Below are 27,076 nucleotides of genomic sequence, written 5' to 3' on the forward strand. Positions count from 1 at the left end.
CCCGCCATGCTGCCTCCCCTGAGCCTGTCAGGGTTTGCACGTGGCCCCTTTTCTGTCCACACTGCTCTGCACTACCAGAGGAGCCCCCAGGTGGCTGTGAGAGAGCCAGCTTCCCCTCTGCGGTCCTGGGGCTGAGCTCACCCTAGATAGAGGGTGGGCCTGGTGCACCGCAGGCCCCGCCCCACACCAGCATTTATCCCCTTGTCACTGAATAGAGCTTGCTTCCTGTTGTTGACAGTGTTCACCTGATAAATATTCATTGAGCACCTGTGCTGGGGACACAGCAGAGAACATGACAGCCATAGTCCTTGCTTGGTGGACACTGGTCTGCCCACCAGCACCACCGCCACCACCCCCCCCCCCTCAACCCCAAGGGAGACACTCCCAGGGCCTAGGACAGGGATGTTGAACCCAAAAGGTTAGGCAACAGACGAGGGGGCCCTAGGGAGACCCACTGGCTAGGAAGCGCCACCCTGAGTGGACCACTCAGTCCTCAGAGAAGCCTGTGAGCTCCCCACAACCCCCCACCCACCTCACCCCCACCCCACCCCACCCCACCCCACCCCACCCACACACACACACACAGACGCAGCCCTCCCTTCGCAGGAGCTGTGACGTCTGCAGCTGCCTTTTCCTACAAGTCACTGGAACTAAAGATTAAATACTCGCCGTCATCCTTCCTCCAGGCAGGCAGGAATCCAAAAGGGCGGGGCGTGGCTCTCCCCAGCCCGGCGAGCACTCAGCTCTGGCTGTGCCTCTGGGCTGCGCAGAGACGGGAGTGGAGGGAGCATTTCCCGCTCTTCCAACCCCGCCATAGGGTATCGGGAGAGGGTGGCGGGGAGGGAGCAGAGAGCCGGAACCCCGGGGAGCAGTGGCAGACCTGTTTGCTGTCTCTGGACCGGCTCCGCCTCCAGCCAGCGGGTCGGGGCGCCCCAGGCCATCACTCCACCCACAGGAGTGAGGGGGTGGGGACGCAGCGTCCAGACCCTGGCTCCCCCGACTTCCCCAAGGCAAGTCTCCCACCTGCTCTGTTCCAGCTGGAGAAACGCAACTAAATTTTGCCAGCCTCCCTCTCTGTGCACCGCGGAGTGCCTGAACTACCCCTCCCAGACTCCATCCAATATTTCTGCCCTCCTAGCTCCTTCCCTCTTTCGGTCTGCTCCACCGCACCCCTAACCACCGGCTCTCACACTCAGGTACACACGCGTTCACACCTGCACTTGCGGGCGCGCACGCACAAGCACACACGCTCACACCTGCCCCCGCGTGCGCAGAGTCCTCTGTGCTTTGCCTCTGCAGGACCGACCGGAGGCACACCCAGTACTGCTGCCGAGAGGAGCGGGTGGGGGTGAGGGGGAGTGGTGGCCGGAGCCTGGGGGAGGGGACGAGGATCCGCCCGGCCGCGGTCCCCTCGGGTTCTCTCTGCACCTCCCAGGCTCCGAGTCATTCAGAACTGCTGGTATCCCCTGATCACGTGGGAACCCCTCCCCGCTCTTCACCCCACCCCCGCCGCCTTTGCCTGGGGCCCTTTAAATCGGTTATTACACCTTGCTGCTCAGAGATCCGTCTGTACTGGGGGCAGAAGAGGAGGAGAACCCGGGAGAGAAGAGGGCGGAGGGGAGGAAGGGGGGAAGACAGACAGAGAGAGAGAGCCTCTGGTTGCTCTGCTGGAGGAGGGAGTGCCTGAGGGGCTGGCGCCGAAGGGACAGGATGGCTCAGAAACCTCTGCCAACAGGACCTGCACAGGGAGAGGCTCTAGGCAGGGTCTGAGGCCAGGGTAATGGAGGGGGCTGCAGCGTCCCCTCAAAGGCCCTGAACGCCCCCCTTCCCGGCCCCACCTCTAAGGGACACCCCAGAAGTTAGCATCAGTGACACTTGGACGCTACGATCGCAACAAGTAAGTTGTCTTCTTTTCCTCCCCCATTCCTCCCCCAGCTCAGCAGACTGCAAGGCAGGACGGCACTATCAGGGCGCCCGTGTCCCTAGCAACTGGCTTTTACCAGTCACCAGCCTGCTTGGGAACGGGAGGAGGGGGGAGCAGGGAAGGGTTTAGGGTGGGTCCAAAGTTCGCCCAGGAAATTTGAGCTCTCCACAGCCCTCCGCCGGCCGCCTTGGGCTGGGGATGTGGGCATTCATCAGACTGTAAGGCTGTTTTGGTACCAGAGCAAGGATCCCTGCCCACCCCCCACGACCCCCTCGGTGGTGAAAGAGGCCAGAGCAGTGGGAGAGGGGCATATTTTCCTAGGAATTGGCTGTGGCTTCAGGTGGAGGTGTAGCGGGCAGGGTTTTGGCGGTGGGGGTGGGGGTGTGGTCCGTCAGCCTTAGACCCCCAGCTTAACCTCGCTTTCTTTTAAGCCTGGCCAAATGCATTGCATGGCCTTGCTCTGCCGGCCGCTTGCTGCCTGGTCACCTGCATGCCTCGCCATCTCTTTTTAAACATCTTCCGAATTGTTCAGAAAGGCCAGGAGTCCCAGCTCCAAGTGCGGGGAGAGGGAATGGGGAAGGGCATGGCCACGATCCTCATTTCCCCAGACCCAGGGAGCTCCCTGGAGAGTTGTCTGTGCCCGTCCCCGCAAATGGGGCTCTCCTCCTGGCCTAATGTAGCCCCGGCTCCCAGGTTGTATCTGAGCCTCTGAGGTCCAGGGCATACCCCACACTTCGGGTCAGGGGTCAGGTAAGACCAGTGTTGCAACACCAGAAGATCAGTGGGTACACGAGGTACGTGAAGGTTTGATTTGTGTCAGGCTGTGCCAAGTACTTTGCTCTCTTTTGCTCCTTTTAATGGAACAGATATTATCACCCCGAGTCTACAGGCGAGAAATCACAGCGTGGCGAGGCTGAGTAGCTTTCGAATGCACACAACCTGCAAGTGAGATTCCCACCTGGGTCTGACTCCGAGGCAAACTGTTGTGTCGTCACTGAGCTAGGCATCCTTGGGCCTTCTGGTTCACAAAGCACTTTGCATGTGGGAGCGAGGCACTGAGAGAAGCTAATACTTACGGCACGGAGGACTGAGCTGGACACTCTGATCTGACTTAGTCTGGACACCAGCCCTGAGGCAGAGGTCAGTTAATGCACCAGCTTTATTGCTGACACCGAAGCTTAGAGCGTTCTGAGCACTAGTAAGCGGCAAAGCTATTAACTTCTAAACCCTTGCCCCCTGGCTTCAAATCCAGAGGGCAAATCCCACTATCCAACATTACCCCTGGAAGGGGTTCTGGCCTTCCCAAATCCGTGCCCATTCCTGGGACCCAGGTGCGAACCCCACCAGCTGCCTGAGAGAGGCCAGGGCTTCCCAACACCTGGCGGTGGGGGGGTGACCCCAGCAGGGGCAGTGATGTGGTGGCCAGCGAGGAGAGGCCCCTGGCTTGGCACCAACACAGAAGGCTCGGCCAGCTCCTCTGGGATCTCCAGCTGTGGATCTCCTGGATCTGATCAGAGATGGTGTCACTCTGCGCAGAGGCTTTGGGCTGCACTCTCAGTGGGGGTGCAAGGGTGCAGGGCGTCTGCTGCTTGGCAGTATCAAGGATTGTCACCTACTGAATGCCTACTATGTGAGCTTAAGCGTTTTCTGTACGAGATGGAATTGTTCTTTTCCTCTCCCACCCACTGCTTTTCCCATTCATCCTCCCTCTACTTCACTTCACCCCAATGCCCCAGAGCCCCCTGTGCCCAAACACTCCGCAGCCAAGTCCACAAGGTAGAGACTTCCAACCTAAGGCTGAAAAAACAAGCCCCCTTTTACCTGGCAAGGAATTGGGTTTGTGTGTGAGTGAGGGGGACATTTATCATGTGTTTATTACTTGTCAGACTCTGTTAATTATGAGATTGGTAATAATGATAACAGTGGCACCAATTATTAGAACAGCAACAGGGCCCCCTCCGGAAGAGAAATGATCACACAGAGAACTTTCCTGCACATTCCGAGAAAGCACAGTGCTGCCGGTCCTCCCCACACCACGTAGTAGATTCACTCTAGCTCAGCGAGAGAAAAGGGATCACCCGACATCGATGCTCCTGTCCCCTCCAAAAGCCGCTGTTCACTGCTGGCATCCCTCACAGGCGGAGTCACTTCATTAAGCAGCCCACCTGCATTAAGCAGAGAATGAGTGAGCGGCATGGGGCAGCAGCCAGGGGTGGGAGGGGCAGGGCAGTAAGCCCAGAAGGGGCCGCAGGAAGCTCGCTGCCTCCCCTCTCTGTGATGAAGCCTGGTCCCAATGGGCTCCCCATCATGCATGCCCCTGCGGCTCCAGGCACACCCTGAGTGGTGCAGGGCCCTTTCCTCTGTGGGTCCAGCAGAAACGTCAGTGTGCCTCTGCCACAAACAAACATCTTCTCAGCCTCAGTGCTCCTGGCAGACTGTGCAGCGCGGTCCCTGTGGGCTTTCTGCAAGCGCCTGCCCGGTTTCTGGTCCTGAAGGGGCTCCAGTCACCAGGGATGCGGTTAACCCTGCCGCACACAGGAGAACCAGAGCGAACTAGAGCGCCCCTTCTGCATCTACCATGTGCTCTAAAAACGACCGGGTTCTCCACACCTTCTGTGCTCAAAGTCACAATGGACGTACTGAATGTTCACGTACTCAAAAACCATGTCTATGTCTAGTTTTTGTTTTTAAGTCAGTTCAGCAATGCCTTCATTTGATCACCTATAATGTGCCAGGAATACTTCATTTTTGAAAACCTTGGAATGTGGTCATTCGAGCAGGTTTACGCCTCCTACTCAGGAGAATGTTCTCAAAAGCTTGCATTTTCTGAGCAATACATATTTAGGGTGGGGGAGGAGGACCGTGGAGAGGGAGGCCGAGTCCGGGAATCCACTCGGGAGTGGGAAGGAGCCCTTTTCACCATGTCGGAGCCACAGGCAGGCCATCGACAGCTGCCAGTGTTTCTAAGGGAGGGTCTCTGGTCAGATGTCTATTGAAACAGTGGTCAGCCATGGAGGAATTTTTCTGGTTTTCCTAAAGACAAGATAAGAAGAATGTGAGTTCAGATGCAAAGAATTATAGGGAGACATTTGGGAAGAAAGAAAAAACACCTAAATGTATTATTCTAAGATACTTGTGGAATGGCTTTCTCTGGAACTATTTTAACACAGAGAGGACAGCCCCCTCTTCCTGAGACCCTGGCCGCCAAGGGACGGTCCGGTGACCCTGACAGCACAGCATAACTTACCCAGCCCCTCCTCCCTGACATTCTGATAAGCGAGCTATTCTGGGCTCCGGAGCGCAGGCTGGCAGCGGCCCTTGCCAACAGCCGTGTTAAGTTAAATGTCAGGGCCAAATCTTTAACACATGACCCTGGAGATCTTGGCTGGTGTGCAAATGTTAAGTTCCATTATCATTCCAAACCGGAGTGGGCTGGGGGGCAAAGGTCAGGAAGAATCTGACCAGTCTGGCAGGTGGCAACAGCACTTCCTAGTCACCAAGGGTCAGTCCATGTGGTGGCCGAAGGCTGGGCTGGGGGTGAAAAGGGACATGGAGGGGGAGGGCGGGGGCAGTCTTGACAAGCCTTCAGTGTCATGGTTCAAGTCACTCTCATCTCCTGTGACTTGGTGGTTGGGGGCGGGGAGTGCTGCCCGCCTCTACAGCTTCTCTGCGCTGCCCTATTGGTTGGAGCATTGTCCCGTAAACCGAAGGGTGGCAGGTTGGATTCCCACCAGGGTACATGCTTAGTCGGAGTGCATACGAGAAGCACCCCGATGAGCAACCAATCAGTGTTTCCCTCTCATCAATGCTTCTCTCCCTCTCTCCCTCCCTTCCCCTGTCTCTCAAGTCAATAGGCATGTCCTTGGGTGAGGATAAAAAAAAAAAGCAGGTAGACTCTGATGCCATCATCCTACATTATTTCTTGCTATTCATAAAGGAGAGGGAGGGGAAGAGCTAGAGTGGAGAAGTGGCATCTGGACAAACCTGTGTCCTGTGCTTGGTCCTGCCCCCCTCCCAAGATTGTGCTGTTGAGCCACTGATGCTCAAAGGCCGGCCAGGAGGAGGGTCAGAGCAGCGTCAGGAACCAGGCTCTGCCTCTGTTCCAGGAAGCTCACCATCCAGCAGGGACGAGAGGCCCCACAGGTGCCTGGCTTCCAGGGACACTTACAAGCCAAGAGGATGACCGCCGGTTAACCAGGGCTATGGCAGAACGACCCCCTGGACATCAGTGTGGGCAGGCCGCCCAGTCCCGAGTCAGGTTGCCTTAGTCACTTCGGAAAGCACCATTTATATTGGATGAACTTAAAGTCACTCATATATTCCTTTGGAAATGGGTGTGCGCCCCTCTGCCCACTCTCCTGTCCTGTCTCAGACAGGCCTCCCACACCAGCGGGGCAGGCAGGGGTGCCCGTGACCAGTTACAGCATCGGGGTAGGTGCTAGGAGAGAGGTGCAAAGAGAACCAAAGGAGGGCTGGGAAGAACCAGGGGAGGCTTCCTGGGGGAAGGGGCGTGGAAAACAAGAGGGATTGTGGGGATGGCAGAAGAAAGTAGGGAGCCCGAAGGAGGGGCAGGGAGAGGCCAGCTCTGGTGGCCCCGAGCAGGCCCTGGGGGGGAACTCTACTTCTTGTGCTTGGACTTCCCAGGTTCCTAAGCGCTCACACTCAGTCACATTTTATTTCTTTTCCCCCCTCCTTTTTCTTCTCAGTTTGCACCCCCCTTTTTTACTTCATTTGTGCCTCTTTCTCTCACTCACTGTCTCTACCCTGAATGTCCTGCAGTGATTCCTTAGTCCCAGTCCTTTTCTACCGCCTCCATCCTTTTACTTTGTATTAAACTTCTTCCTCTGAGATAACTGTAGGGTCACATGTGGTGTAAGAAATAATTCAGAGCTCTCCTATATCATCTACCCCGTTTCTCTCAGGGGTAACATCTTGCAAAGCTATAGTTTTTATATCAAAACCCACCAAGAGTTGGCATAAAACATTTCTCACAGCAAAAGAAGACAATCAACAAAATGAAAAGACAGCCTAAAGAACGGGGAAAATATTTGCAGACCACACATCTATGACGGGGGTTTTTAATCCAAAATACATAAAGAACTCATACAGCTCAGTAGCAAAAAAAAAAAACTTTTCAAAAGAATCTAATTAAAAAATGGATGAAAGACCTGGAGAGTTTTTTCCCAGGCATGTAAAAAATGCTGAACATCCCCAATCATGAGGGGCACAAAAATCAGAACCACAATGAGATGTCTGCCACCCGGCCCCCGTTAGAGTGGGGCTCGTCCTCTTCTCCAGCAGACAGGAAGTGGACGCTGGCGAGGGTGTGGGGAAAAGGGAAGCCCACACACTGTTGGTGGGAATGTCGGTCGGTGCAGCCACTTTGGAAAACGGTGTGGAGCTTCCTCAAAAATTAAAAATAGAATAACTACGTGACCCAGTAATTCCATTTCTGAGAATACATTGAAATGAAACAAAACCATGTCAAAGAGATGCCTGCACCCCGTGTTCTTAGCAGCATGGTTTACAACAGCCAAGACATGGAGTATACACACACACACACACACATCCAGTATATACACATATACACTGTATATACATTAAATATGTGTATGATATTAAATTATTCATATATATGCATATATTTACACAGATATACTCATACATATAATGGAATGTTCTTCAACCATGAAGAATGAAATCCTGCCATTTACAACAACACGGACTAGAGGGTTTTATGCCAAGTCAGACAGAAAGACAAATGCTGTATGTTCTCACTTATAGATGGGATCAAACAAAAACAGAAAACTCATAGAAAAAGAGATCAGATCTGTGGTTACCAGAGGTGAAGAGGCAGGAGGACTTGGGAACAAAACATGGTATTTTCCTCACCACAAAGATCTCTCATCATTGCCTTTTTTATAGTGGCCACACCTACTTTCTTCTGGGCCACATCCTCCTTATCCCCTGGCCGCCACTCGTCTGTTCTCCATTACTGCAGTCTGTGTAGAATGTTATATGGAGCAGAATCACACAGGCTGGAAGTATGATCGGTCTTTTCTCACTCCGTGTAATCCTCCGGAGATCACCCGGGCTGGTGTGTGCGGAGGTGTGTGAGTTGCTGTGCGAGATCCCACTGCGTGGGTGTGCCTCCGTGTGCTTCGCAGGTCAGCCCTCAGGAGACTCCCGGCTGGTCTCCAGTTCAGAGCGTTTACACATGGAGCCGCCATCGGTGTCCATCCGCTGCTTCATGGTGTGAACCTGAGTTTTCATTTCTCTGGGATCAGTGCCCAAGTGCAATTGATGGTTTGTGTGGCAGTTACATGTTTGGGATTTTTTTCTTCATTTTTTTATAACAGACATTTTTAAAGATTTTATTTATTTATTTTTAGAGAGGGAAGGGAGGGAGATAAAGAGAAACATCAATGTGCAGTTGCTGGGGGTCATGGCCTGCAACCCAGGCATGTACCCTGACTGGGAATTGAACCTGCGACATTTTGGTTCGCAGCCCGAGCTCAATCCACTGAGCTACACCAGCCAGGGCTATTTTTCTTCATTTTAAGAAACTGTCGGAGCTCTTCATCATGGCTGTGCCGTTTTACGTCCCACCAACAACGTCTGAGTGATCCAGCTTCTCCACATCCCGGCCAGCGTTTGCTGTTGTGGCTCTTTCTTTACTGTAACCGTTCTGATAGATGAGCAGAGATGTCTCCCTGTGGTTTTAATTTGCGTTTCCCTAGTGGCTGATGATCCCTTCCTTGTGCTTATTTGCTCTCCATCGATTTTCTTCAGCCAAATGTCCCTTCACGTCTTTGCCCATTTCCTAATTGGATTGTTTGTTTGTTTTACTGCTGAGTTTTGAGAATCTTTCCTATATTCTGGATACTACCCCTTGTCAAACATGCAGTCTGCAAGCTTGTCTCTTTATCTTTCAACAGGGCCTTCCTTAGAGCAAAAGTTTTTCATTTTGATGAGGTCCACATTTATCGTTTTTTTCCTCTTGTGGATCAGGCTTTCAGTCTAACCTTTTGCCTGCCGAGATCTCATAGAGTTTCTCCCACATTTTTTTTTCTAGAAGTCTCCTAGCTGTACCTTTTACATGTAAGTTCACGACCCACTGGGAGTTCACTGAAGTCCGAGACTGAAAGGGCCGCGGTCCCCTTGCTTGCCTGTGATGTCCAGTCTCCCCGTGCCTGCTCCATTTGTTGAAAAGACTGTCTTTCCTCCACGCAACCCCGTTGGCCCTTTTGCCCCAAACTGGCAGGGCTCTCTGTGCAGGCCTGTCTCTGGGCTGTCCGCCCCATGTGGCGAATCTGTGGGTCTGCCCCGCCAGCACCACGTGGTCCGGACCACCCTGGCTGTGCGCTGAGTTTCATGATTGAGCGGACTGCATCCGTCTAGTTTATTCTCTTCTCAAAATTGTTTTACCTTATCTAGTTCCTTTGACTTTTTATGTAGACTTTATTTTGTTTAATCTTCATTCAAGGATATGTTGTTTACTAATTGATTTTAGAGACAGAAGAAAGGAGGGAGGGGTGAAAGAGAGAGAGAGGAACATCAATCTGTCGCCTCTCATACACGCCTCGACCAGGGACTGAACCTGCAGCCGAGGTACGTGCCCTGACTGGGAATGGAACCTGCAACATTTTGGTGTATGGATGACACTCCAACCGACTGAGTCACCCGGCTAGGGCCAGATAGATTTTGGAATAATCTTACCTGTAGCTGCAAAAAAACCTTGTGTGATTTTTATCAGAAGTACATTAAATCTGTATGTCAGTTTGGGAACAATTGACATCTTTACTGTATTGCATCTTCGCATCCATAAACACAGCTTGTCTCTCCACTTATTTAGATATTCTTTGATCCTGTCATCAGCATTCACAGTTAACAGCAGTTCTCTTTGATCTGTCGTGACTAACTGTGTGCCCTTGGGCATCTCACTCGGTTTCCCAGATCTTCGCTTTACTTCCTGTAAAGTGGGTCTAACGACACTGCCTTGAACTGACCTGGAAAAGGGCAAATATGACAGCACAGGCAAGGCGTCCGTCCGGCCGTGGGAGTCCGATGACTTGTTTCCCTTTGGCTGATGTTCTTATCCAGTCTGTTCTTCTTCCCAAGTCCCGTTCTGAGGCTCATGTTCACATCCCCGTCCCTTCACTGTTCTCTCTTCACAGTCCCTTATTCTGACTCTCTTCACTCTAGTCTTCTCTGTTCTCACTGGCCTTTCGTCTTTGATTCATTCTCCCCAGACACTTGTCTCATTCCGGCTTACCAGGTCACTGGGGGCATTCTCTTCTCTTTGTTTTTCTTTCTTTTTTTCTTTCGTAAAGACTTTATTTATTTAGAGAGAGGGGAAGGGAGAGAAAGAGAAAGAGAAACATCAGTGTGTGTTTGCTCCTCTGGTTGGACCCCAAGTGGGGACCTGGCCCACAACCCAGGCATGTGCCCTGACTGGGAATCAAACCAGCGACCCTTTGGTTCACAGCCCACACTCAATCCACTGAGCTACAGCAGCCAGGACTCCCCTTGATTTTCTTAAACTTGGAGTTTGACTCTAGCGCTTGTCACCCTGAGTTCACACCCAGATCAGCAGCACTAACAGTTTACTCACCTATCTTATGCCTCAGCTTCTTTAGCAGAACCCATCTCGTGTCTTTTCTGAAATAATGAAATGAATCGATACATGTAAAGCGTTTAAGATGCAATCTGGTGTATGATGAGCCCCCAGGAGATTTCAGCTACAATCATTAGAATTGTATCTATTCTTCCCTGGTCCCTGGTCCCTTCTCACCATCTCACATACCGTCTATCACACGCACCTGTTTCATTTGCATAGCAGTCTATTGGAACTCACCCACCTTGCTCTCCTGACACTGTCTTCTCCGCACTGCTCCCACCTCTCCTTCCCTTACTGCCGTTGGTAAACTGGCACCTGCCCAGGAAATCTGTCTCTTGGGTGGGAGAGAGGGAATAAGTGGTTTTTCATTTTGATTTAATTATTAATCTCCTTTATTATTTAATGCAGAATGCATACATGCCCACAGTGCAGGATTATAATGAAGAGAATATAGCATAACTGTGCTGCTCACTTTCAAATAGACAACAGATTTCAAAGGAAAAGTACTGGATAAACAAGTACAAGCCTGGGGAAAATATGAAATGAATTAATTTGATTTTTGTGCCCGTTTGCATACATCTTCTATGGGGACTCGGGAGCGTGCATCTGGACTGTGGCCAGTGAGCACGGGCTAAGGAAGGATTAGGATGAGCCGATGGAATGACCCCACAAGTGGCCCACGGCAGCTGCCAAGGAGGGAAATGAAATATTTCGTCTCCAGCAAGTGAGAGCCAAACGAGTTGCGAACCTTAGTCACAGGCGGGCAGGCTGTCCCACAGGTGCATTACTCAACCATGAGCTACGTATGAAATGTTAAATGGCTTGAAAAGTACTCACATGTAATTAAGCCTTTCAAATCGATATTGCATACCTTGAATTAGGCCTATTTTGACCTTTTAAAAATTGTGAAATAGCCCTGGTCAAGTGGCTCAGTTGGTTGGATCGTCATGCTGTACACCAAAAGGCTGGAGGTTCAATTCCCGGTCAAGGCACATGCCTAGGTGGCAGGTTCCATCCCCAGTTAGGGCACATGTGGGAGGCAACCAGCCAGTGTCACGCTCTCTCTCTCTCTCTCTCTGTCTCTCAAATCAATTTTTTTAAAAAATCCTCAGATAAGGATTTATAAAATGCTGAGTATATCTGGACTCATTTAGATATACTCAAGTGGATCTTTTAAATGCCATCAAAATTATTTTTTGTCTCTGTATTATTTTCTCCTCAAACCAATGGCAGCTCTGTCTGCTGCCATTTCAGACAAGAATTCTGTCCTCCTTTAAAAACCCTTAAGTGAAACACCATTTAATCCACCTCTTTTTCCTTTTTATCGTTGTCGTGAACTCTCATTATTGTTGTTTATGTAATGACAAAGGAAGCATGGGGTCCGTCCACAGCACTTCTAGTAGGGTACGTGTTTCTCTCCAGATACCACAGAATAATGCACAGGGTTTCACTACTTCCTTAGAAGTAGTGTGGAGGAGAATCCTCCAAGGATGCGATTCAATGGGCTTCCAATGATCTTTCCCTTGCCCGGGCTGCCACACTCCCAAGGCCCCAGGCTCACCTCCTAGTGGCCCCTGTGGCCCAGCCTGGCCCCCATCCCTGCACAGCTGGGAGTCAGGGCCACCTGCTAGACGTAGTGTTAAACCTCTCAGTGTTTGCACTACTTAGCCCTTCACACTCAGTGTCTCTGTGCCTGCAGGGTGATCACCTGGGGGGTTAGCCCACACTCGTGTGCCTAGGCAACTGCACTACCCAACTGTAAAGTGGGACCGATCTCGTCGGAGTCCCAGAGTTCTGAAAGGACCCCACAGAGAGGCCAGCTACCATTACCATTCCATCGCAATTCCATGTAGTAACAATACTGGTGTTATTTCTTGCCTCACACCTGCTCTTAACCTGTGGCAAGTTGGGTAAGGGGCCGAGTGCGTTCTACTGGATTTGGCAGGGTAGGATCTTCCTGGTAAAATGGCAGACATTGATATTATGGTTCCTGGGAATATTCCCATTTCTTATATAGGACAGAGACCCAGCATAGGGACCTATGGAGAAATGTGTCATTCAGAGCCAGGAGAGTCAGGATTGTAATTCGGAATTGTAGCACAGTTTCGTGCTCTGGGCTTCGATGGCATTGAGTGGGAGAGTGGGAGAGTGTGGGTTCCGTGGTCAGACTAGTGTTGTTCAAAGCCAGGCTTTGCTGTTCGCCTGCCATGTAAACTTGGACCGGTTCCCGATCTCCTCTGAGTCTCGGTCTCCACATCTGTACAATGGGCACATGGTGCTCCCTCCACAGGGTAGCTGAGATGAATAAGTGACTTTAATGTAGGTGAGGCAGCTAGTCCAGAATAGCACCCACGGAAATGTCACTCCTGGTGATTTTCAGCAAAGAAACCAAGTCAGCGCAACCCGCTGCAGGAACTACATCGAACATATGTTTAGAACAGAAGCAGCAGAGTGCAAAGGGCACAGGGAAAGTGGCACAGATGGGTGTCTCTGAGTCAGAGCGGACGACGGCTGGATCATTTGAGGAGCAAGCTGAGTCCCGCAGTGACATCCTCACCCTGACTTTGCTCTGAACAAGAATCCCCCTCCCCGCTGCTGAGGACCTGAGACAGCCCCAGAGGCACCTGAGGAGAGGAGACTGGGGCCCCAGCGACGGTCATTCTGAGCATCAGGGCCCTTGTCCCCTGCCTCTCCCAGTGGTCCCCTTGCAGAGGCCTTAGTGGCTCAGCAGTCGGGAACACGGTGCGCAGGGATACCACTGGTGATGAAGTGTCCTGTCTCACGCAGCCTGTTCCTCCATCCACATTGTCCAGCTCCATGTGCCACCAAAAGCCCCTCGCCCTGCTCCTGGCACACACTCCCCCTCCCACAGCCATGCACACGTCTGCATTCCAGAGAGAGAGGTGCCGACAGTCACCTCGGCTCTGGCACACCTGGACAGAACCCCCCTTCTCGGGCACTTGGCTAGGAGCAGAGCTACAAGGAGCTCACACTCCGGGGCTCTTGGGAGCCCATGTCAGCGAGGAGCATCCTGGATATGAAAACCAGCACATGTGGTCTTACCTCCGATCCCCCCACCCAGCTCCACAGGCCTACCTTCCCAGGATGCCCCGATGGCTGGTCCTCAGCATGCCTGACATCTGAGCCAGCAACAGCTCTGGATGTGACCTGACCCACCCTCCTCCAGAGACGGAGCTCCCGCCACCTTCTTTGAAGTATTTATAGTCAGAAATCTCTGCCCGTTGAGAACCACTTCTGCCAGCAGTGAAACGGAGGACTGCATGCTCACCCAGCACTGCTCTCGGCAGTGTGTCTGCAAGGGGTGCAGTTGGAGGAGAGAAGGCAGCCAGGCAGAAGATGCACCGTAAGAAGGGGTGGGACAGTCACAGTAGGGTGATCATGGCAGCCATCTGGGGACAGAACGGACTGTGGCGGGGGACAGGGAACAAGGCTGTGGACATAGAGCCGGGGCTGGTTAGGACCATGGCAACCAGGGTGGTGGGAATGAGGGAGCAGCCCCTTATCCCCTCTCTCTGCCCCTGTGTGGGCCCCAGCTCAGCCCTCTGGCTTCCTTTGTGCTGAGTGCCCGCAGGTTGGGTTCATGGCAGACTCATTAGTGCAACGGGAAAGCTGTGTAGAGAATTTATTGACATTACCTCAACTCTTAACACCACGCTCAGCGTAATTCAAAGTACAGCCCGACGTGCGCATGTGAGGAAGAGCCTCTCTGACTCAGGAGCCCAGGAGTATAAATTGGCAGCTGTCAGACTGAGTCTGACTCACAGATATATTTTCTTAGTCTAGCTCACTGTTTCAAAAACTGATGAATGAGTTGTCAACATTTAAAAAAACCGAGATTTCAAATTTAAAAGCCTTTGTTTCTAGCTTTTCTGGAAAAGGAAAGTGGCAGATCTTCCAGCACCAGCCCCACATTCTTGCATGGCGAGAGCTTCCTTCCACACCACGAGCTCAGTAGCAGTGACCCCTTGACAATTTCATGTGTGTTCAGCTTACCCCAGTTCCCACTGATCCCTATTGTGCCCCACAACCTGGAACAAGTTCTGTTGCATTTACCATCTGTTCGTATAATTACTTTTCTTAAAATGAAGGGAATGTAGTGTCGCAGGTTCGATTCCCAATCAGGGTACATGCCTGGGTTGTGGGCTATGACCCCCAGCGGCCGCACACTGATGTTTCTCTCTCTCTCTCTCTCTCTCTCTTTCTCCCTCCCTTCCCTCTCTAAAAATAGGTAGATAAAATATTTTTTTTAGATTTTTATTTATTTATTTTTAGAGAGGGAAGGGAGGGAGAAAGAGAGAGAAAGAGAAACATCAATGTGTGGTTGCTGGGGGCCGTGGCCCGCAACCTAGGCATGTACCCTGACTGGGAATCGAACCTGCAACACTTTGGTTCGCAGCCCGCACTCAATCCACTGAGCTATGCCAGCCAGGGCTGGTAGATAAAATCTTTAAAAAAAACTTTAAAAATGAAGGGAATTATACCTTCTAAAATCTTTTTCTTTATTCAAAATACGAAAACAAAAGTCTGAAGAGAGCTTATATTTGAATGAAAATAGGAAAAAGTGTGTCCCCTGATCAGTCAGCAGCTGCAGTGTGCCTGGGTAGAAAGAAGCAGCAGCTCTGTTTTCTGACCTCACTCGCCTGCCTTTGTCAGGGCAGAGTTCGGTACCAAGCTCAGGGGTCCTGGTTACTACAGCACGCCCCACCCCTTCTGCTAAAATACTCAGGAGTGCCAAGGTCTTCGCCCGACTCCTGACAGGCAGACACGCCTTCCTTAGAAGGGGCTATATTGTTCAAACACAGACACTTCTGGGAATTAATGGGGCTCTCCACGATTATTCCAGGACAGTAGATGTTAGCTGGCAAATGTGAACACCCTGTTTCCTTGAAGCAGTTAGCGACCCGTGGGAGCAAATGTTGCTGTCGTTGGGAGAAGTTGGGGAGCAGCTGTAAGCATGAAGGGAGCGCTTTTGGCTCTTGAGAAAGGCAGGATGTGTCACCAGGCTGTCCCCCGGGCCATGCGTTTCGGGGCCTGAGCCCCACGGAGGCCCACAAACACGGGTGACCTGCTCAGGCCCTGGGGGTGGAGGAAAAGCTGCCTTCGGGGCAGCGGTGGCTGCCTTTGGAGTCCCTGGTTGGGCCACTTAGTGACTGAGCGGCCTTACTCGAGTTATGAAATCCCTCCGCCTGGCTGATCTGCGAATGAGGCTGCTGGGGCAGACTTAACAGATTCGTCTCAGTATTAAACGAGCCAGTGCCTAGAAAGCACCCAGCCCCGGATGGCACATAGTGGGTGCTTCATATGTAAGCTGCTAGTGTAGCATTGTCCGCTCCCCGGCTTCTGAGGTCAGGAAGGCTCGCCTCCCCTCCTCCACCAAAGGCCTGCCTGACTCTTCCTCGCTACCCTGGCCAGGCAGAATGCAGAGCCACTCCTCAGCCTCTCTGACAGGCCACTACTGCCTGCATGTTACCGGCCGGCCGTAACGGGAGCTCCTCGAAGGCAGGAAATGGAGCCGTGGTCCTTAGTCCACTTTACTGGTTAGAGTCCCCTATGGTCAGGCGCCCCGGCCTGCCTGGCAGCCGGGTCCCAGATGATTAACCAGGAGCACCCAGGGCAGGGCCTGGACTCAGGACCAGAGGCATCTACATCACTGGCAGCTCCTTGAAGACATGCAGCCTGTAGAGAAGTTACTGCTCGTTTATTTGGGCCCAACTGACAACCATTGCTGTGAAACAAAACATCAATGCAGTGGGAAAAAATGCTCCCGAGAAGGGCAGTTTTGCAGCTTATTTTATACTCAGAATCAGAGGAGAAGATGGAAGGAGGGTCAGGTGGAGGCCACGGTGGCAGATTAAGGGGGCGGAAGAAAGCACAGCGCGGAAATCGCTGGGACTGGACAAAAAGGCAAAATAGAGGAACACGGGCTTCTTTCACTTTGGCGGGGACAGGATAGTTCAGAATTAACATTTACAGCTCACAGAGGTGGAGTGGGGGTGGGGAGCAAGGCAGCCACGAGGGGTTCTGTAGTCTCGTGCCCTGAGGGGTCTGGAAAAGGAGATTTCTCTGACATTTCAAAGGTCTGTTATCTTAGATGCACAAAGACATTAGATAGGCTCAGCTAAGGTAAAGATTGATCTTTTTTAAAAAAATTTATTGGGGTGGCATTGGTTAATAAAGTTATGCAGGTTTCAGGGTACAATTCTATAATTCATCAACTGTACAATGTGTTGTGTGTTCACCACCCCAGGTCTCCCTCCATCGCCATTTATCCCCCTTCACCCTCTCCTACCTCCCAGACTAGAGTACTGGTCACCGTACTCTCGTCTGTCTCTGAGGGTTTTATTTTTCTGCTTGATCCCTTCACCTTTTTTCCCCAACTCCCCAAACATCCCTCCTCCCTGACAGCAGTCAGTCTGCTCTCCGTCTGTAAGTCTGTTTCCATGTTGCGTGTTAGTTCAGTTTGTTCATCAGATTCCACATGTGACTGAGATCACATGGGACTTGTCTTTCTCCAACTGGCCTGTTTTGTTTAGCATAATATTCTCCAGGTCCCTCCATGCTGTTGCAAAGGGTAGGATTTCCTTCTTTTTTACAGCCGCGTAGCCTTCTGCTGTGTAAACGCACCACCGCCTTTGCATCCACTCATCTACTGATGGGCACTTGCTCTTTGTCAAGGAAGCTACAGGCCTCAGACGTGCCTCCCTGCCCTGATCTGCTGTTGAGGAATTTTTGTGTCCAGCCCATCCTGTGTGTCCTCCCAGCTGGTAACGCCCCTACGAAGCTTCCCCTGAGGTTTAGGATGTGGCACCTTTGTCACCAGCACCGGGAACCCCGGACCTACCGAACCAGAATCTGCATTTGACAAGAAGCCAAGGAAGGCTGGTGAGGTGCTCCCACCCCCTCCCGCCCTGGGGCGGGCGCTGTGCCAACCCACAGAGGCTGCTCCGTGGGGGCTCCACTGACGGGTGGACTGAGCCTGCGTGTCACGGTTTCTGGTGGGCTCCACACCCTGTCTCCTGTGCTGTCCCCAGGACAGGTTTTGAACCCGAAAGTAAAACTAGAAAACATCCAGGAATTAAAGATAGACAGCCACCTAAGGTGATAAAATACCTGATAAGTTTTTAAAGATTCGCTACTGCTGACTTCTTCTCCATTGAACCTCAGAAGGCACTGAAAAGAGGGCCGTGGCTATTGTTTTAAGGGTGGTCATGTTGCTGCCCGCAACCAGGTCTGACCCTGGGGGAGGAGAAAGCCCATCTGTGTGGCCTGGACATGCAGACTCTGGGTGGCTTAAGCTGTTGGCTGACCCCTCCTTGGCTGAGAGGGGCTCAGACACTGGCTTCCAAGCTTGGTCCCCTGGGTCGGCTCCCTGGCACCACCCGACCCCTCTCAGCCCTGGGTCTGTCCTGAGGGCCAGGAAGTGGGCAGGATGGATGGGCACAGGGGCAGCAATGTGCCTGCACTACCTCCTCAAGCTGTCTGCAACTGTCAGGGACAAGAGGCGGAGAAGCAGCTAGAGCTGCTCTTTCCAACTCAGGGGACATCTGTGGCATAACAGCCTCCCGAGACAAGTGGGTCACAGAAAGCTGTACTCACCACTGGGCACCCGGGGACCCTTGATCCCAGCCTCCAGGCCACTGTGATTGGAGCCCCGCAGTGTTGCCTCCTTCAGGGATCCCTGTCCCCCGAAGCGTTCGGAGCTCCTGGTTCCCACCACGCCTGGGGGATCCCTGGGGCCCGCCTCTGCACTTGGGGAACCCTAGTCCAGGTCCCATCGGTCACCTCCTCTGCTCCTCTGCCCCACGCTGCTGCTGCTGCTGCAGGAGGGGGCCCGTGGGGACCCAGGAGGCTCAGAGCAGAGGAGAAGTCCCACAGGGAGGAGGCAGCTCAGGAGCAGGAGAAACGCCCCTCAGCTGAGCGCCAGAACAGGCTTCCTCGGTGTAGAAGAGCCAAATGGGAAGTTCTTAGTCTTTCCGGCCCAGCTTCTTGAGGAACCAGAGCAAGAAGGATCCCAAAGAGATGGAGCGTGGAGACCCCCTTTTGGAGCAGCAGCATTAGGGACAATGCTTCTCCACACAGCCACCTCGGGTCTGGAGCTGCTGGGTTTGGAGCTCAGCTCCGAGGCATTAGCTGGGTGACTCTGGGCAAGTCATTGAAGCTCTGTCCGAAGTTCCCCATTGGTGACATGAAGACAGTCCCTCCCTCTTAGGAGCGAATGACATGAAACACAATGTTGGTGGTGGGCACTGGGGGCCAGTGGCTCTTCTCCCTCGTCCTTGAATTGCCTGAGGCACTGGGTGGGCCTGTCCTCCCCTGTCCCAACCCTTCCCCCAGATAGAAAAGAAGAAGAAGAGCAGCCAGCACTTCAGAGAGCTTCGACAAGCCAGGCCCTGTACTCAACATCTTTCATTTGACCTTCACAGTGGCCCTCTGGGGTTGGCACCATTATCATCTGTTTCACAGGTAAAGTAACTGAGTCTTGGAGAAGTCACTTCCCCAAGAGTCCCAGGCTCAAGGTAGAGCAGGGGTCTAGGCGGTCTGATGCCAGAGTCCACTTGCTTGACTATCACCTGCTTCTCCCTTCTAGACAGTTAGTGTTTAATTTCTGTCATAACAAATGACCACCGGTTTCATTTAATGGCCTAAAACAATGCCCATCTGTGAGCACACAGTTCTGTGGGTCCACGGTGTGGGCACGACCGGCGACCTCTGTTCTCTGCACAGGGTGTCACCAGGCTACACTGAGGGGTCAGCCAGTGCCTTCTTCTCTGGAACTCGGGGCCTCTTCCAAGCTCCTGTGGTTGGTGCAGAATTTAGTTCTTTGTGACTTGCAGGGTGGAGGTCCCTGTGTCCTTGCTGCTGTCAGCTCTTAAGAGGTCACCTGTACTTCTTGCTCCATGACCCCCTCTGTCTCTAAAGCCAGAGAGGAGAATTCCCTTTCTTAAAGTCACCTGTACCATAACGATCCAATGATGCAAGTGAGTGTCCTGTCCCCAAGTCTGGAAGAGCATCTTGTGAGCATCTGAGAATCAGCCTTCCTATGCCGAGTATGTTCTCTGTTGGCAACTCCTTTACTACTCTGGTGTAGTGACCTGGAGGATGTCTGGGGGCACCGTTAAGAACACCCACCCAGTACAGCCCTGTGAATTCACACAGAACAGTATACAGATGCCCCAGTGGGAGATGTGAGTACATCCCTCTGCACCACTCTCCCTCCAGCCTTGTCCCAGATCCCCAGTCTTGGGGAATGCAGGCTCGGACCCAGCATATATGAGAGAGAAAGGAGGAGACCATTAAGGATGTCTGCTATTTGCATCTCCACAGTAGGGAAACTGAGTCTGAGACAGGACTCCCCGCCCAGTGCTCTCTTCAGGGAACCCTCCCAGCACCCACATGCAGCTCCCATCCAGTGCCTGTGACCATGACTCTTGCCTTTCCTGAGCTCCCCCATGACGTGGGGGCGAGGGGAGGAATGGAACGCTTAACACACAAGTCCGCTTAAATGGATGCGATATTCGTCAGTGTATCATTGAAAACACAATTTCCTTTGATTTTGCCTCTTTTGGTGCCTTCTCCTTGTGTGTTTTTACATCAAAGAGATTGCACCACTTTGTTGGACTCTAAGCTCCGTCTTTCCTGGGAGCTTTCATCACGTCTCGGTACAGCTTCCCACTCAGGGACACCGGAAGGATTAAAGATGAAGAGCATCGAGGGGCTGGGGGAGGGCCAGCAGGGTTTGCTCAGGTCGGAGCCTTCCCCTGGCCCTGCGGAGAGCAGCTGTGGTACCAGCTTTCCCCTGCCTCTCCCGCCACAGGCAGTTCGCAAGACCCCTGGGTTCCCAGGGGTGGTGCCAGAATGCAAAGCGAGCAGGGCTAGATATGGCATCGACCTTCACTGCTTCATCTCCAGCTCTTAGCACAGGAGATGGGCTCCCATAGATCCTCAGCTAATGCTTGCTGAATAGGTGCATAAATTAATAGAATGCATCCTGAAAACCTTACAGAAGAATCTCCCATGTCCCCACATACCTTTTTCTCTCCATGGGCCCAGAGCACTGGAGGTTAAGATTTCTCAAATGGGCATTTCACTTGCTCTTTGAAGAGATCTGAGGGGTAGAGGCTCCAAGCCTTTCAGCTCCAAACCTGTCCTGCAAATCACACATTGTGTGTGTGTGTGTGTGTGTGTCGGGGGGCGGGGGTTTCCTACACTTGACCTAGATGCTTAGGCCTCTTTCTTCATCTTTAAGATGGGGTTAATGGAATATTGCATTACATTTCAATTCAAGGAGAGTTGATGAATATATATGTTTGTAGTCAGACATTCTTTCCCTGGGCCCCACATGCCCCCCAGGGTGGATGGGCAGGAGATAGCACTCGTACGTTATAGCAGTAAACTGAGGCAAAGACAGAACCGTGTCTTTGGATCACAGAGCAAGTTCGCTGGAAGCTGAGCGGGAATCCAGGTCTAGGCTGAGCGAGGAATTGCTTCTGCAGGCAATTCCAGTCCACGTGGAGAATGCATCCCAGCACCAAATTGGAAGTAAACCTCTCTTTCCTGTCCGCTGGATGCCAGAGCTGTCCTCCGACCTGGGCTGACGTGTCCTAGAAAACCTTGTTCTGTTTGTGGGACCGCATGAGGCCTTCTCCTACAAGGATACATGGAAGTGTGTTTAAAAATAAAGAAGGAAACAGTGCAGAAAATCAGCAGAAAGCTGTTGGCAGAAAGCTGTTGGCCGAAACAGCTGAGGGCAGGAGAACGAGCTCTCCCAGGTTCCCTGGCCAGGAGCCGTCCCCTGGCACCGCACTGCTCGGCCTGACGTGGGCTGGGGGACTCCCAGCGGCCCTCCCCGCGGTTCCCGCCTGCATCCCGACAGCTGAGGTCCCTGGGGCCACACAGGGCTTGGGACCCGCAGCATGTCTCACTGTTTCTGGGCATCTCCTGTTACATTTTCAATGAAAGGTCCCCTCCCCAGAGGCAGAGCAAAATTGTGCCTGTGATCCCTCAAAGCTGCACCAAGCACATCCTGTGTTTATCTTTGTAACTGTCATGGTGGAGCAGGGAGCAGGTGGCCCTGTGCACAGGGGAACTGGGCAGCGATGTTGGAGACCAACGACCCCCCGTGTGTTATGGCAAAAGGTTGTCTTGGAATTGCTGCAACACCCCAGGCAGCAGAGGAAAACCTCTTCGAGCCTCCTCTGCCACTCTGTAGTGGGTGAACACTCCCTCGTGCAGTCAGCGAGGCAGTGGCTCCACAGGGTAGAGAACATGCATCCGGGTTGTTCTATTGGGGACACAGTTTCCGGGGAAGGCAGAAACGTGGGAATCAAGAAAGGCTTGATTATAAAGATGAATAAGGACTGAATGATAGTATCCCCACAGGTGACTTCTCCCAAGAGCAGAAAAGCCCGTAGAACTTTCTGGAAGGAGCAGCTCATCAGTCTAAGCATGAGCCATACACATCCACTCCGCAGGCTGTAGAGAGTACAGGCTGTGGAGGGTGGGTGGCATGGAGGGTGGGTGCTGTGGAAGGTGGAGGCCATGGAGGGTAGGTGTGGCGAGCTCTTGAGCTGCAAACCTGACTCAGCTGTTCGCTGCTTGAGCTTCATTTTCCTCATCTGAAGATTGGACAGATAATAATAGCATTTGTCTAATAGCTTGTTGGGAGGATTATGAATGAGGGTATAAATTTCCTAGCACAGTGCCTAGATCGTGAATGCTGAGAAATTTAACCTGCTATTCCTAGCTCAGAGACTCTCACGCTGTCTCCTAGCTTCCTTAGTGTCTTAAAGCATCTCACACAGGTGGGAGCCAATCATCAGAAAAACAGACCGAGAGCTACAGGTTTCTCAGTGTTTCTTTAAAGCGCAGAATGTACTCCAAAAACATCTTAGAGTCTTTTTAAAATTTATTCTTTATTGAGATACAATGGACATATATCATTATATTAGTTTTAGGTGCATAATATAATGATTTGATACACATATATATTAAAAAATGATCACCACAAGGAATCTAGGTGACTTATTCACCACGTAACCCTTCACCACACAGAGTTACAAGATTTTTTTCTCGTGATGAGAACTTTTAAGATCTATTCTCTTAGCAACTTTCAAGCACACAGTGCAGCACTGTTAACTGTAGTTGCCACGTGGGACGGGATGTCCTCGGGACTTACAACTAAAGTTCGTGCCTTTTGAACCCTTCGCCCATTTTTATTCATCACCGCCCCTGGCAACCACCAGTCTGTTCTCTCCATGAGGATGGTTTTATTTTTAAATTCCACATATAAGTTTACAGCTGTTTGAAAGTCTCGGGGCATTAACAACTTGCCCACCTCAGTTTTTTGGAGGGCAAAGAATTACTGCAACAGATAATTTTTTAAAAGATTTTATTTATTTATTTTTAGAGAGGGAAGGGAGGGAGAAAGAGAGAGAGAGAAAAACATCAATGTGCGGTTGCTGGGGGCCATGGCCTGCAACCCAGGTATGTGGCCTGACTGGGAATCGAACCTGCGACACTTTGGTTCTCAGCCCGCTCTCAGTCCACTGAGCTACGCCAGCCAGGGTGCAACAGAAATTTTAATGGTGGGTCTATATAGTCATCAGTCATGTTAGTGAGCGCTCGGGCAGCCACAGGTTCCCCACTCAGACGGTAAGTGACCACGTGGCGAATCAGGCACTGGCTGCCTCTTCCCTCCTGTTTGCTGCTAAAATCTCAGGTAACAGGAAGGGAGATGGGGAGGCAAAAAGGAAAGAGCACAGGTTTGGGCCTGGCGAGCAGGAATCCAAATATTAGCTCTGTCACTTAATTGTTGGGCAGCCCAGGTGTCGTGTAACCTCTTTGGGGTGTTTTCTCATTCATTTATCTGCTTATTCAAGAAGCTCAAGGAGCACTTTTTGAGAACATAGAATATACCAGGCTGTGATCAAAACAGACACAACTGTGCCCTTGCAGGACTTACATTCCAAAGCAGGGAAAGAGACTGTTAGAAATAAACACGATGCATAAGCAAACCAGACAGTCTTTCCATGATGGCGGGGCCTAGATCTTACTCTGGTGGGTGGCTGAGGTGGATACAAGTGACAGTCCACATAGAATACATGGACTATGGCCCTGGCTGGCATAGCTCAGTGGATTGAGCACGGGCTGCGGACCAGGCATCGCAGGTTCGACTCCCAGTCAGGGCACATGCCTAGGTTGCAGGCCATGGTCCCCAGCAACCGCACATTGATCTCTCTCTCTCTCTCTGTCTCTGTCTCTGTCTCTCTCTCTCTCCCTCCCCTCTCTAAAAAAATTCATAAATGTTTTAAAAAGAATACATGGACTATGATAAGAGGAAATGTCAATGTGTGACTGCCTCTCGAGCGTGCCCTACTGGGGACTTGGCCGCAACCCAGGCATGTGCCCTGACTGGGAATCAAACCAGCAACCCTTTGGTTTGCAGGCCAGCACTCAACCCACTGAGCCACACCAGCGAGGGCTCTTTCACTAGTTTAAACACTTGATCTTTTGTGCACTAGCTGAGAGGCTTCTGAGAGCCCGGAGGAGGGAATGACCTTGAAGTCTTGCATTTCTGGGGATGAGAACAGCCCACTTCACTGACGATGTCTCTTTTAACTCAGGTGTCCTGGCTATGGCTGGCGATTCTCGGAATGCTATGAGCCAGAATATGGAGATCGGAGTCACTCCCAGGGACCCCAGGAAGATCCCCAAACAGGCACGCGATGACCTCCCCATCGCCACAGACCACACCCGCCTGCTGGCGGAAGGCAAGAAGCCCCGCCAGCGCTACATGGAGAAGAGCGGCAAGTGCAACGTGCACCACGGCAACGTGCAGGAGACCTACCGGTACCTGACCGACCTCTTCACCACGCTGGTGGACCTCAAGTGGCGCTTCAACCTGCTGGTCTTCACCATGGTCTACACCGTCACGTGGCTGACCTTTGGTTTCCTCTGGTGGCTCATCGCTTACATCCGAGGCGACCTGGACCATGTTGGTGACAAAGAATGGATTCCTTGTGTGGAAAACCTCAGTGGCTTCGTGTCTGCCTTCCTGTTCTCCATTGAGACTGAGACCACCATCGGGTACGGCTTCCGCGTGATCACGGAGAAGTGTCCGGAGGGGATCGTCCTCCTCATGGTCCAGGCCATCCTGGGCTCCATCGTCAACGCCTTCATGGTGGGGTGCATGTTTGTCAAGATCAGTCAGCCGAAGAAGAGGGCGGAGACCCTCATGTTCTCCAACCACGCGGTCATCTCCATGCGGGACGAGAAGCTCTGCCTGATGTTCCGCGTGGGGGACCTTAGGAACTCCCATATCGTGGAGGCCTCCATCCGCGCCAAGCTCATCAAGTCCCGGCAGACCAAGGAAGGGGAATTCATCCCCTTGAACCAGATTGACATTAACGTGGGCTTTGACACAGGGGATGACCGTCTTTTCCTGGTGTCACCCCTCATCATCTCCCATGAGATCAATGAGAAGAGCCCTTTCTGGGAGATGTCTCGGGCCCAGCTACATCAAGAGGAGTTTGAAATCGTGGTCATTCTAGAAGGCATGGTGGAGGCCACAGGTAAGATGCTTCACCTTCTTCAGCCCTTTCAATGCCCAGGAGCCTAAGCCCCTGGGATTCCAGAAGATGGAAATTCTTGCCTGAGAACCCTGACATGACAGGGTCAACCAGCCCAATGCCTAAGTCATGATGTGAGGAGTGTTGTTGCTCAGAATAGAGTAATAACAACAGCTACTGTTCACTGAGCCTGTCCAACTTCCAGGCACTGTTCTAACTATAAATGTGTAAGATCTCGTGTATGCACTCCACACCCCTCTGAGATACCATAGCGTTTCTTACACCCCGGACTAAGAAATAGAGGCACAGACAGGCAAGTTAATTGTCACAGAGGAGTGCCACTAAGCTGTAGGGCAAAGATGCACATCAAGGCAGGGACCCCAAGGCTGCCACTATTTTCCAACAGGCTACACCGCTGGCCTCCTCCTGTCCTGGAGCAGGTGTCAACCCAAAAAGAGCTGTGTGATCAAATAACTTTGGGACCCAAGGTGTCACAGGTGGGCACCAGCAACCAGGTTCTTGGTGATCACAAAGAATTGAACCAAACACACAGAGTTTATAGCATAATGAGAGAGAGCAGATTTATTAAGTGATAGTACACTCCACAGAACATGGGAGTGGGCCAACTCTGAGCAGAGATTGACCTCATGGGCTGGAGGGATTCTATTCTTATAGGACAGATCCTTCCTGGCTAGTTTTGGCTGACTTCTATTGTGCATATACAAGTAGTTGTATTTTAAAGCTACTGTGCACGTGGTCTCCCATGATTTTCCTTGATTGGCCACCGGAGAGGGGAGTCCCACAATGTTAATTTAGTATAATGCTATTATAACGAAGCAGGGGTCATATAGTGTCTTCTGTGCAGGTGCATTCATGAGTCACCACGATTCAGCGCTTTTCCAAAAAGCAGGAACAACCAGTCTTACAGGGTCTCTGTCTTGTATGGATATCCTTTATCTTAGCCCTGGGGCACCTCCGGAGTTTCCTCCTTCCTGACTATCTCCTGCCTCAACCGGGTTAAACAAAGGAACCTGGTTGTTAACAGCAGGACTTGATGGTGTCTTCACATGTTGTGCGTTGCTTCATGAGCAGAAGAGAGTGAGTGGCATTTCCCAAACGCAAGGACTCCCCAAGTGCCAGAATCCTCTCTTCGAAGAGACACCCGTGCCCCAGACTTGTGGGAGGGGCTGTGTGGCTTACCATCCCCCCTACCCTGCTCCCAGCATCTGGCTCTGTGAGCACTGGGTGTGCAGAAAACTGTACCCACACCCAGGTATGACCACACCACGCCCTCCTCACAGCCAGCCTGGTCCTCCCTGCTCAGCTCTGCACTCTGACGGGCATCTGGCCGCTGAGTGTCCACCACCCCTCAGCCATAGTGGAGCACTCAGGGAGCCCCAGGCCTGAAGAGTCCAAATCCCCACCCCCACACTGGCCGAACCTCCAGGGGTAAGGAGCCCTCCTGCAAAACCTGCACCCGGTTTCTTATTCCCACCCCTCCTCTTGTCCCTTTTCTCTTTTTTTTTCACTGAGCAAACTGAACATTTGTAGAAAACTCACTTGTAAAAAAACTGTGCTCATTTTTGCCACAGTGCGACAGGGCCAGCCTCCATCCATTTCACAGGCAAGGCATCTGCAGGGGCAGCTCCTGCAGAGAGGAAGCGGTCACAGCCAGGCTTCTCACTTACAAACGTAGAGCCTCCATCCTCCACACCACACTGCCCCCTAAATATTAGGCACTGGTCACAAAGGTGGCGGAAGGAGACTCCCTCGCCTTTCAGAAAGCTGGTTGCTGGGTGGAAGAGGCTTACAGGGTAGCCACAGACCCTCTCCCATGTGCAGCCAGAGGGACCTGGCTGGGGTGCAAAGGGGCTCCAAGGGTTGGTGCAGCCAGGCTTTGGCCATCAGCTGGGCCACACAGAGTCTGGCCAGGCAGCATGTGGT

The 27,076-nt window shown here is 52.0% G+C and overlaps 1 protein-coding gene across 1 annotated transcript in view; it reads left to right on the forward strand.

The window, feature by feature from the left end:
• The first annotated feature begins 1,634 nt into the window (after positions 1 to 1,634).
• KCNJ5 (potassium inwardly rectifying channel subfamily J member 5) overlaps positions 1,635 to 27,076 on the forward strand; it is a 31,896-nt gene continuing 6,454 nt past the window's right edge. Inside the window, exons 1-2 of the mRNA XM_028528425.2 lie at positions 1,635 to 1,897; positions 24,188 to 25,135. Coding sequence (XP_028384226.1) covers positions 24,199 to 25,135 — 937 coding nt within the window. The 5' untranslated portion in view covers positions 1,635 to 1,897; positions 24,188 to 24,198. The remainder of the gene's footprint in view (positions 1,898 to 24,187; positions 25,136 to 27,076) is intronic.

Source organism: Phyllostomus discolor, chromosome 13, assembly GCF_004126475.2.
Source record: "Phyllostomus discolor isolate MPI-MPIP mPhyDis1 chromosome 13, mPhyDis1.pri.v3, whole genome shotgun sequence".
Taxonomy (NCBI): domain Eukaryota; kingdom Metazoa; phylum Chordata; class Mammalia; order Chiroptera; family Phyllostomidae; genus Phyllostomus; species Phyllostomus discolor.